This window comes from Arachis hypogaea, chromosome 18 (assembly GCF_003086295.3).
Source record: "Arachis hypogaea cultivar Tifrunner chromosome 18, arahy.Tifrunner.gnm2.J5K5, whole genome shotgun sequence".
NCBI classification, from domain to species: Eukaryota; Viridiplantae; Streptophyta; class Magnoliopsida; order Fabales; family Fabaceae; genus Arachis; species Arachis hypogaea.
The window spans coordinates 113,933,435-113,945,842 of NC_092053.1; the positions used below are offsets into that span (position 1 = coordinate 113,933,435).

A 12,408-nucleotide genomic window follows, 5' to 3' on the forward strand; every position below is an offset into this window, starting at 1 on the left:
ATTATCCTAGAAAAAGAATAATGTTATACATCCAAATTTTTTTATTAACCAAGTTTAATCAAGTTGATCTAATATAACAAAAATCAGTGATGCCTAACATTATTCCAAATCTTATTATTTAATTTAGATTTAGTTCATAAAAAGACTTAAATGTGTAGCAAAAAAAATAGGTATAATTATACAAATATATAAAATATTATATCAAAATTAAATTCATATTTTAAAATTAAAATAAATAATTCTCATAAGTGTGCCTGTCCGGTCTACCACCAAATTTCCCCTACTCTAATTTGAAATCACATCCTTCATTTTCCCTCACTTTCCCGGGAAAATGGCGAGGAAACGCAGGCCTACAGTACCCGGCGTCCTATGGCGCATGTTCCGTAACCGAGCGCGTACCCTCTGCGACACCATTATCTCGCTGCTCCCTCCGCCGCTTGCATCGCCGGACCTTTGCCGCTGCAATGGCCGCCGTTGCCTTGGCTGCGCTGCCGACGCCATGTCGTTCCTCCTTAGGCCCGACGACCCCTCCGATTACCGCAAACTCCTCACAAAGTGCTTTGTCGTCGTCGCCGGAAATGCGCCTTCAGTCCCCTGTTTCTGTCACTGTTCTCCTGTTACCTGCCCCCAAAATGAGGTCTTCGTTACACTTAAAAAAAAAACCTTTTTTTTTGTTTAAAGAATTTGTTGAAAGCTGCTTTCTATTTGATCCGTTAGCAAGATATTCACGTCGAAAATGTAGATTAGTTTTTTATTGGCTTGTAAGCACTTCAACTGGGCGAAACCTCTACACTTTTTATGCGTTGGATATTTTATTTAAAAGCGCTTCCTGCAGGGCTTTCTTTGCTCTTGTTTTTTGTTTTTTGTTTTTTTTTTTGTTTTTGTATTCTGTGAGTTGGAAAAGTTGATTTCTGTTTTGTTGTGTTGGCTTATATTGGATACTCAATATTATAATGTAGTATAATGAGCAATGCTCCACGATAATAAAAGATCATTTTTGACCAATACATGACTTTAAACACTATGTACTAATTTCTAAATTCTAAACCAAAGTGTTGATTAATATTGATAAAAAGGTGTTGCCCCTAACATTTCTATTATAATCACATGTTTACTGCTTCTCCTGAAAACATCATCGTTGAATATGCTTTTTATGCTCTAAAAAACAGAATCATTAGAGTTGTTTTAAGCATTTTTAGTAGTTAAAGTGTATAAAGTGTTTATTTTCTGTGGATTGGTGTTTTCTAGTTGGAGCTTTAAGGTAATCTTTAGGATATTTGCTGATTCTGATTCCTGAATTTCAGATTGTGTGTAAGGTCATTGAAGAGATGCTGTGTAGAAGGCAAACAGCTAAGACCAATGTGTTGTGCGTTGCTTATGATAGGGTATAAAGCTTCTTTATTTTTCTTTTCTATTTTGTTTTTGGTCAAAATTTTTCCTTTTTGTCTTAAGCACTGTGCTATACTGTTCTTTTGTTTTTTCGGTATTTCTATATCTTTGTTTCACTTGCTATTTTTCCATTTTAAGTGTATTCTTGATTTTTTATTTTGGATCTTAGTTATTTCAAGTAATGCTATGTCATTCATTTAGATGGCATGCAGGTCGTTGAATGTTTTCACATACTGGGAATCTTATCCAGAAATGTAAAATGATTCTGCAAGATGATCTGGTTTATTAGTTATTGGGTTTGTTTATCCTGAATTCTTTTACTATGATTATCTGTCTTAGGCCTGCATACTTCGGTAAGCTTCTTGTTAGTTTGTCGTCTGATTTTTGAGAATGGATGGGAGAAACAAAAGTGCTATATGTGCACTTAATTTTTGCTTATGCTAAGACATTGGAGTATTCCGCGTTCAGAGAACTAGACAAGACCTATTCTAATCAAATGGAGAAAACTGTAGAGATGTGGGATGGCATAATTGTAAATGTGTATGTAGCAATCTTGATGTCAAAATATGCTTAAAACTTCTTCAGCCCGCCATACTTCGTGACATAGTGGATTTATTTCCTCCTCGACTTTGTTAACTGTTAAGTTGGGACATCACATAGCCTGAAAAATGAAGGATTCAGTTCGGTGCATTGATGATATAAGGATAAATTTTATTATAGTTATGCTTTAATTCCTTACGAAGAGTAATATACTTTCTTTTCTAGAGGCTGGTTACCTATTCCTTTTAGTGCACTGCTTATCTAAGAGGATGAACTAGTGTTAATGGTTATGAATTAGTACTTCTCAAGAAGTAGTGTGATTTGTTCATTCCTTTTTGTTTTAGAGACTAGACATATTAGTTATATTTGTAATTTTTTACCTCTCTCTTTCCTTAACTTCCAACTAGTATATGTAGAAGCATGCATTTAACGCCAAGCAGTATGTCTTTATTAATGTGTATTTGCGCTGCATTTGTTAATTTGGTAATTTTGTTAACATGCAGAGAAAACGCTCAAGCCATATTGTGGAGCTTTTAAGCTGTGCATCTTGGTGTCGCCTGTTAAGAAGAGTATGTATGATATCAAAAATTTGTGGAGCTTTTACTATTATCATACAAAAATAGTTAAATATTTGCATCTGTTCAGGTTGGACACGATCTTATGATTTATTTATTGAACAATACATCGATATTCCTGCCAGCTCCCCGTGGAAAACACTATCAGGTGGGAGGTCCTCCTATCAATGAGAAATGCTTTGAGATGCTCAAGTGCTCGTCAAAGTCTGGCTATCAACATCCTTCTATTCATAAATGCGGTAATCAGAAGTGTTTGTGTTGTACTGTTTTTTCAAACATATGACTTTATCATTGTTAACTCTCTCTCTCTCACACCGAAGATGACTTTGTAACTGTATTCAGAATTTCAAATGTAAGGTAAGCATTTTGCATGTTTGAACTCCATTCTGTAATTCATTGAGACTTTTAATCTTATGCCAACTTGCTGCAGTGTCAAACTTGAGTACTAATACTATAATCATCAATTGGCCAAATGTCTCATGATTAAATTAATAATTTTGATGCAAGTTACTTTACTTGAGATTTCTAATAGTGTTGCCATTTATTGATTTCACAAAATAAAAGGGTTGGTCATGTCTGCTGTATTATGTACAGTTCTGAACTGATTTTCTTGTTACTTTTTTGGATTGATATTATATCTATCATGTGGCTTCTTTCCTGGCAGTCCATGAATATTATAGAAAATATTCTTTTCCCTCTTGATTATGTGTAAGTTGTTGCAAACTTGCAGTAACAAACTCTATTTGCAACAGGAGCAAATAAAAGAAAAAGATCTGAATCAGATGATGTTGGAAACTTAACATGTAAGCAACAAAAGAGCCATATATCTTACAGCACCGATGGTCTTAGTGGACTTGCAAGTAGTCTTGGCTTAACTAGTGTGGATTCTTCAACCCTAATGATCAATCATCACGAGAGCATCAATGACAACAATGTCTCTGATGTTCCCAGGCCAAAAAGAACTGCTACTGTTATAACAAAGTCAGAATCAGAAGGGAAACAAGGTTTGGGTAGTTGTACACCTAGGCTTGGAAAAAGATCTAGGGCATTTAGATGGCAGCGGCACAGAAGCAAAAAACAGAAGCAATCAATGACTGATGAGAACAGTTTACTTATTAATAGGAATATGCATACTACTAATAATGATTGTGCTCATGCTAGTTTTCAGTGTGACAATACTAGCCCAAGTTTTCATGAAAAGGTGATCATAGTTTTTATGAAATATTATGTAGATTGCTAGCACACATTTTTATCTTAAAATTTGTTGTATTACATTCCTTCTCTTTCAAATTTTACTCGTATTGATTATTTGACTATACATCCATAGCTATTTGCCAATCCTAAATTCTAGTTAGGCTTGATGCAGGGATAGATCCAAATATAATATTTTGGGTGTGAATGGCCCAACTATATTTTCATAATTTGATTTTTTCGCCCATTATCTTATTAAATTTGAGCTCATCCTAAAGTAAAAATTATGTGACTTGTTACTATATATGTATTATCTTTTTCTCCACAATCAAAATGTTTTGATTAGTTACTGGCTTGGTGTGTTAAGACTTGTAAACATTTATGTGAATATTATGAAGAAGGGGGTAATGACATGTCAATGATGGATTATATTGTCTAAAATAATTAGTGATGAGCTATCTTCAAGATATACTTGTTGCTTATTATCAACCCCTCTATGTGTTATTAGTTGCAGATGACTTGGCAATGTTCTTGCTGTTTACTCTTGCAATCTCTTCCAGCTGTTCAGAAGACAATTGATATCAAAAGGCATCTTATCTTCTACAACATTGAATCTTCACCCTCAGTTCTTCCAAAGAAACGTATCCACTAATGTGTTTTGAATCTGTGTATTGTGAAATGAGAAATTTGTTTTCTAAGAGGTCTTTCAGAATCACTTGCACAAATTCAATATTCTGTTAGATGCTATTTTGCTAGTGTTATGATACAATAAGGGCATAAATCTCCTTCTAACAACATATGCTTCCTTCACGAGCTATATTCAGATATTTTATATTCGTTATGGCCAAATTTGACTTCTTCAAAAAGTCTCATTGGCGATGTGTTTGGCTTCGTAGATGCAAGTACCAGCACTCGGCCAATTCCTTGTTTCCACAGTAGTGGCTCATGTCTCATTGGTTCTGCATGCCTGTAAGTTGAAGCAGGCCTTTTTTTTTAATTTTTTATTATTAGAGTGCATTCTTCTATGTAAAATCTGCAATAATTAAGTCACCAAAAAAAATCTATGATAATTTCATTTGACAATATGCTGTGCAGATATCATTCCATTTTGGATTTTGGACATACTGCAGGACTTAAAACCTGGCTATACAATTGTTTTATAAGACATATGGTGCCAATCCTTTTGGTTTTTAAGAAACGGAAAGAGAGGGATTCGAACCCTCGGTACAAAAATTCGTACAATGGATTAGCAATCCAATGCTTTAGTCCACTCAGCCATCTCTCCCCAATTGAGATATCTATATATATTGTTTATGTTAGATTGCATAACCAAACAAAGTAGGGTTGAAAAAAGACTTTTTTGTTTAGATCTTATATATTCTTTTTCTATTTATAATGGATTGGATTTCTATTCAGTATTATAACGAACATTATAGATATAGAACCTTCAAGATAAGATACATATACTTTTCTATAGTATATCATTATTATTTCTATAGTATATCATTATTATTAGATTTTTCATATTCTTTATATTCATTATCTAAATTATTTGATAATTTCATTCTATGTTTAGATTTCTATTAATGTTTAGAAAGGGTCTTAGAATGTAACTTCATCGTAAAGGTGTTGCTGCACACTGGAATTTGGATATTTATTTGCTGGAAGTTTTAGCTGCAGTGAATTGAGATTTTAACGAGTCTTGTGTTTGCTGCCTTCAATAATCTTGAGTGATATCCAGAGGCCAGGAAAGTAGGAAAGAGAGATGGTTATCACACAGACATGACCTTTATAGTGAAAGTAGTAGAAAAAGATTTGATTTCTACTTCCTGATATGGTTCCTTGTTAAACATGTATAAACTAGTAGTAAAAGAGGGGGCAGTAAGAATTAATATCTGAATTATTCTAATTTTTGTTGGTCAAATTCATTGGCGAAGTTCAATCCCCTATGACTAATAAAAATCCTTATTAGTCAAATTTAATGTAAAGCTGATATAATAGTTGCAATGGCTATGCAGGTACCACTCCCTTGTTAAGTGGTTTAAACATCTCATTCGTAGGACACAGTGTTGCCAGCATATAAAGATCTTGGCTAAGCATTGTGTAGATAATATTGAAGCAATTGATTCACAGTGTGAGGCAGTTAAGTCATACTGCTCGAAAAGTCAAGTGGTATCTTTCATATGGGCTGTTTCTAGGAGTTTAGTTCCTTACGAGTTATTAGGTACTCCTTCCAATCAGAGAATAATGAGGAGAAACATTTTCAAGTTCATTAACTTACGGAGATTTGAGAAATTTCCTTTAAAGTTATGCATGCATGGACTTAAAACTTCAAGATTTCCTTTCCTATCAAATGAGTATTTCTTGAATAGTCAAAATGCTTGCTTTCGAACATATGTAGAAGGACATCATAAAGTGTCTCATGAAGAATTTAGGAAATGGAGCAATGCTATACATGATATTAAATGTAAGCTTCTAGAGAAGTGGATATTCTGGTACTACTCTTTCCTTGTTGTACCATTGGTGCAAGCAAATTTTTATGTTACTGAAAGTGAACAAGGGAAGAACGATGTTTTCTATTATTGCAAACCTGTTTGGAACAAATTGACAAATAGAACTATCGACTGCTTCAAAGACAGTGGATACAGTTCTCTGGATAATGTGGCTGTACAAAATATTCTTAGAGGCAGACCATTTGGATTTTCAAAGCTCAGACTTCAACCAAAAGAAAATGGAGTAAGGATGGTGGCAAATCTCAAAGGTTCATCAAGAATGCCACTGCATATGCCTACTTCGGCTTTGGGAGCTCAATATACCCGAAGAGAGGGAACATTAACACAGCAGAAAACCAGTTCTGAACGCTATCAATCTGTAAATTTTGCGCTTCGTGATGCCCATACCATTCTAAAAGGTATTCAGTGCAAGGATCCTTTGAAGCTAGGTTCTTCAGTGTTTGATTACAATGATGTTTACAAAAAATTATGCACATTTTTGGTTGGCCAGAAGAAGGGATTGACACATATGCCTAATCTATTTATCATCACATCTGATGTATCGAAAGCATTTGATTCTGTTGATCAGGAGAAACTGCTTGGCATAATGAAAGATATTCTTGTGGAAGATGAATATTTTCTAAAGCAGTATGATCAAATTGTTTGCACAAAGAAATCTTTGTGGGTTCAAAAACAATTTACAATGCTGGAAACCTTCAAAGCTGGGCATACACAATTTACTTCCTTTCAATCTCGGCATTCTGTCTTTGTCAACCAGGTATCGTTTTCTGATTATCACAGTTGGCAACAAAAGAAAGTTGTTCGAGTCTTTATATGTGCACCTTGTGCCCTCATCTGTGCTGTAATAAATTTTCTTTCTCAAACTTAACTGCCATGCTATGATTGTGGTTTTCTTACCCTCCATCTGATTTATAATGTTTTAAAATTTTATTTTACTACGGAATGGTTGTCTAATATCTAGTTATTTTAATAATTGCATTGCTGTCACCTGATTTTAGCCAACAAAAATGCTACCGAGTGTGCACCATACATAGACTAAAAAACTTAATTCAGTGTTCTAGTAGTAAATCCTTTATTTTCTGTAAGCAGAGTTTGGTCTGCACCCTTTCTGGGGATGCATTAGTAAATCGTATGTTCAAGTCATTTTGAAAATGATTATTAATTTATTAGTATGCCTCTTTGCTGAAACTTTGTGCTTGGATTTTGGGTTCATATTAAATCCCCACTAACCTCATTCTTTTTCATGTTCCAATTATGTGAATTCACATCAAAACCTTCATTGAAAGATCCTCATTTGGGCTTACAGTGTGAAATTTTGCATAGTTTTTATTTTATTTTTTATTTTATTTATTTATTTATTTTTGTCTTATGCTAAATTCTTTCTTATAAGAGAAATGGGGTTCTAGATCATTTGGTCATAGAAACTTTGATACCCGTCATGAAACCACTTATCCCGAAAACTTAAACTGTTATATTGAGGCACATGAACGGTTAGCAACTTCTATAAGATTTTCTACCCATCCTTACTACCAAAGGTTGTCTTTATGAATTTAAGTTTTGTTGCGCAGAAGGTAGAGTTGACAGTTAAATAGTTTCATAGATACAGTTAAACACCTTCCTTTCCCTCCCTCCCACTCCACAGCCAGCACTCACTAAGTGAAAGATCTATCAATTGGCTCACTTAATCTGGAATGGAATTGGAGGATATTAAATGGGCTCTCATCCTTGGGCTTGGCTTTTCTTGTCTTATTGTATCAAATAAGGCTAGCCTATCTCAGGCATCTTCAACCAAATGACAAAATTGGTCAGCTAAAACCAGCCCAATCTCTTCAAGGCCACATCTCTTTTCTGACACTTTCTGTCTTGCCACATGTACGCTATGGTAACCAAATCCAGTCCTCTCTATTTCAGTATTTCCTATAATTGAAGGGACTATATCCTTAAGAAACCTCAGATTGGAAGACATAGTTGATGCTAACTCTATTCTAATCTGAATTCAAGTAACGGAAAATCCTTTTATTCCCCGTATCTCATGCACGAACCGTGGTCCTAGTTGAATATATTGTGCTTAATTATCTATTAGATAACTATTTATAGCTAGAAACTTTTTGTAAATATTCTATACTATGCCCAATTGAACTCTATATAATGTCTCAGGAGCGTCGGAAGCACGTGAGGAAGAAATTGCTATTTTCATATCTTACTGAGCATGTGAAGCACAATGTGTTGCAGTTTGATGGGAAATTTTTCTTGCAAGGTGTTGGTATTCCCCAGGGAGGTGTTTTATCTACTTTGCTTTGCTCCTTTTATTATGGACATTTGGAGCAACATGTGATATTCCCATTTCTTAGAAGGGCACTTGAATCTGGAAGTTGCAAGGATAATGATGCTGCGAACACCAATAGTGGGGATAAAGTCTCATCTCCATGTTATCTACTAATGCGATTTATTGATGATTTTCTTTTTATATCAACTTCAAAGAAGCAGGCGGCTAGCTTTTTGTCCAGGATGCAAAGAGGATTTCGTGCTTATAACTGCTACATGAATGAGAGTAAGTTTGGTGCAAACTTTGATGTAGAACAGATGTCAGGTTCCCTCTTGAACAGGATTTATGTGGGCAAAGATGGTGCAACTTCATTTATTCGTTGGAGTGGTCTGCTAATCAACTCCTCAACTATGGAAATTCAGGCTGACTACACAAGGTTAATGTGTATTCAGAACTTTAACTGAAGCATATGATGTGTATCCCTGTTTTCAGCTTAAGGAAAATGAGAAATGAGATTGTATAAAAGGGAGAAGAGAGATAGAGGGTTTTAGCTTGGAAATTAGGCTGGACAGAACCAATAGGAGAGTAGTAGCCTCTCAAATGCTACTTGTATCTCCCCCTTTTTGCATATTTCATACTACGTTCCCTAATATATTTTCAGAGACAAGAATGATATCTTAATGATATCAACCAGCCCCTCTGCTTCTATTTCATCTTCTATTCTGTACTCTATTATTTGTTTTATCTATTAGCTGCAGTGTTACCAGGATCTTACAGGTACCATAAAAATAATGGGTTAATGCTCACTTTGATCACTGTAGGTACATAGGTGAGTTACTTTGGTTCTCATAGATTAAATGAGTCAAAATAATTCCGATAAATAAAAAAATGTGAGTCAAGTTAGTCTCTTCCTATAAGTCAAGTTAGTCTTTCAAGGGACCAATTTGACTTACATTTGTTATCCAAGAATTATTTTGACTTTTTAAAATTTATATAGACCAAAAAATGACTCACACTTGTGTCTAGAGAGACCAAGTGAGTATTAACTAGAAAGATAATATTATAATGATATCTTCAGCTCCGTTTGGCTCTGCTGATATCATAGGTTTTAATAATCTTATTTTCTTTATGGCTGCCCAGACTTGATATTAGGGTCCATCGTATATTTTAGTATATACAGGTTGTGACTCCGGCATTATTGTGTTTTAGATTGTAAATGTTATTCTGTTATTGAATAAATAATCTTCCACCTATTAATACAGACAATCAAGATTAGGAGCTTGGAGGGATTTAATTAGATAAATAGACTCAATGCCGATAGATTGATTTAATTTGATAAGTTTATGTGCCTTCATCTATAATTACAAATTTCAAGGTACTTGTTGAATCGTGATATTACTTGTGATAATCATCTCATGCAAAGATATCTACTTACAGTATTTTCATGCAGGATGTTAATAGATTTTTTTCTGTCTAAGCATCTAGATTGACACATATTTATCTAGATTTAATTTATTCATAATGTCTCTTTTATGGATTCTGTGGTCAGTAAGTGATTCTGTTTACTAAACAGGTACTTAAATAACCATCTAAGCTCAACACTTACAGTTTGCTGGCAAGGAAATCCAGGCATTAATCTAAAGGAGAAGTTGTACCTCTTTTTAAGACCTAAATGCCATCCTATATTCTTCGATTCGAATATCAATTCAGATGCTGTTGTCAGATTGAATATTTATCAAGTATTTGTGTTATGTGCTATGAAGTTTCATTGTTATATTCGTGACCTGACATTCATCTGCAAACTTCCGAAAAAATATTGTTCGGACATTATTTGGAGATCTTTGAGGTATGGCTATTGCATCATATTCATACTATTGAAGTGGTATTTGCATTTTGCAATACATCTGATTTGCTAAACAGACTTTCTTTGTTCAAAAAACCTCAACTGTTTCATTTCATGATCAACTCCCAGATATATGTACTTGTTGATAAAGAAAAGGATGCGCTCCATGCGTCTCGGTTCTGGTATCCGGCCAATTCTTAAGTTGAAGAAGCAAGAAGTGCAATGGCTTGGGCTTCATGCGTACGTACAAGTATTGAAGCGAAAGGAATCGCGTCATAAGGCATTGCTTGCGTCATTAAGGTCAAGGTTGTTGTCATCACCTGAGATATCTAGGTGTGTGACACCTGACCTGATTTATGCAGTTAATGCCAAAAACAACACTTTGCTTTGGAGCATCAAGTATTAGTTCCTAAAGATAGGCCTTTAGGATGTAGCTATTTTCTTTTAGTTTTGTGTTGAAACATTGATAAGCACTTCTACCCTGCATCACGAAAATGATTTTGTAAAATATGCATTACTTTTGTCCGAAAAGTAGTTTGTTTCGGTGTGAACTATTTTTTCAAGAGAAATGGGCAGAGAAAATTACTAATTTTTGTGCTAGTTTGTATTTATGCTGCAATTTTCAATTAATTTGTGGCATAGACAAGATGCTACCGCGACCTCTTAGATGAGTATAGGAAAACTATGCTATTTGAGCTATAGCTCGTTGGTAGTTTTTAGATTAATTATACATATATAATATATGTTGAAATATGAAATACATATTAAAAATATTTGAAACAATATATGTGTATATATATAAATACATAATAATTGATTTAATGATTGATTTTGAATATATACATATTTTTTTTTTCTTAAATTGAGTTTAGTTAACTAGTATTTTGATTTAAGAATTCAAGAATACAAAAATTTTTTATGAAAAAAATGATAAAAAATTAAGGATGTCTTTGGTTTGTATTTTTATTTATTTTTATTTTTATTTTTTAGTATTTTTTGTTTTTAAAATTTTGTGAATAAAAAAGAAAAATTAGGAGTTAAAAATAGAAAATAAAAATACAAATCAAGGGTACTCTAAGTTTTTAATGTATGAAAAACTCAAAAAACTTGTACTATTAGATATCCAGAGTGTTCTTAGGATACTAATTACAATCTTGAAAGTAGCATTTCTCTAGGAGTTTAGTTGTTCTTTCTTTCTAATTAAACTTGGGTTTGCTAAGGAAAAACTTAGATCAAGTTCTTCAATTCCTATATCCATTTCATCTTATTCTCAAATAAAATGGTGATATCCAGTCAATTTTTTTTGATAGATGAATTTATAATTTTATTTTTAAATTATCTATATCACGAAAGAAACAATTCTATAAAAGAGGATATGAAGGCTTTGGTACAAATTTTTTTTTTTGCCTGAAAAAAATGAACAAGAAGAAGAAAAGTACCAAAGGAGAGCACAACCCATGGAGCTAAACTGCAAAAGCATAATGAAAAAGAGTTTCTTGACACACTCTCCATTGCTTAACTATTTAAAACAGTTAGCAAGCATGTCCGCATTCGAATTAGCTTCAATTTTTATTAAACTAAATTGAACCTCCCATCTCTGATCACCACTGGATCCCCATCCCTAATGCTAAAAGACGAAGAATGTTGTTGAACAATAAGAAAGCCAAACTAGGGAGTCTGTTTCACAAATGACTGACTTAAAGTCACACTCTCAAACTAAAACAAATCCCCTTGAAATAGCAAAGAATTCACACCTTTAGAAACCTATAGAATCCTATAATGTAGGTTCCTTTTGAATACCTAATCACACACCCAAACCCAGCCAAATGTGATCCGTGTATATACTGATATATCAATTTACCTTCACCATATTAGAAGAAAGGGTTTCCAAATTATTTTTCTACTCTGAATTTGAAAAGGATGTTGAGAAGTGCCACGGGATTGCAACTTATCTACAGTTCATTAAACATTGAGGGCCACTCTCTCCCTCGACCACACTTCGTCAAGCCAGCTCATGAGTAGGGCTGGAAATGAGTGAAGCTAGTTCATGAATTCGTTCGAGTTCGACTCGATAATAGCTCGATAAGCTAA

General features: G+C 33.8%; 1 protein-coding gene and 1 non-coding gene across 3 annotated transcripts; one reads left to right on the plus strand and one right to left on the minus strand.

Moving 5' to 3' along the window:
* The first annotated feature begins 285 nt into the window (after positions 1 to 285).
* Positions 286 to 10,917, plus strand: LOC112773010 (telomerase reverse transcriptase). Of its 2 annotated transcripts, none has more exons than XM_072226342.1 (11): positions 286 to 637; positions 1,305 to 1,385; positions 2,433 to 2,498; positions 2,575 to 2,743; positions 3,257 to 3,705; positions 4,204 to 4,336; positions 4,520 to 4,664; positions 5,714 to 6,965; positions 8,366 to 8,916; positions 10,048 to 10,320; positions 10,447 to 10,917. In XM_072226342.1, the coding sequence occupies exons 1-11, from the start codon at positions 332 to 334 to the stop codon at positions 10,721 to 10,723; spliced, it is 3,702 nt and encodes a 1,233-aa protein (XP_072082443.1). In that variant the 5' UTR covers positions 286 to 331; the 3' UTR covers positions 10,724 to 10,917. The 2 variants fall into 2 exon arrangements, with proteins under 2 accessions (XP_072082443.1, XP_025673836.1); XM_025818051.2 differs by having other exon boundaries at positions 8,366 to 8,910.
* On the minus strand, positions 4,894 to 4,980 carry TRNAS-GCU (transfer RNA serine (anticodon GCU)). The gene has a single exon. It is a non-coding gene; the product is annotated as a tRNA-Ser (tRNA).
* Positions 10,918 to 12,408: the final 1,491 nt, after the last annotated feature.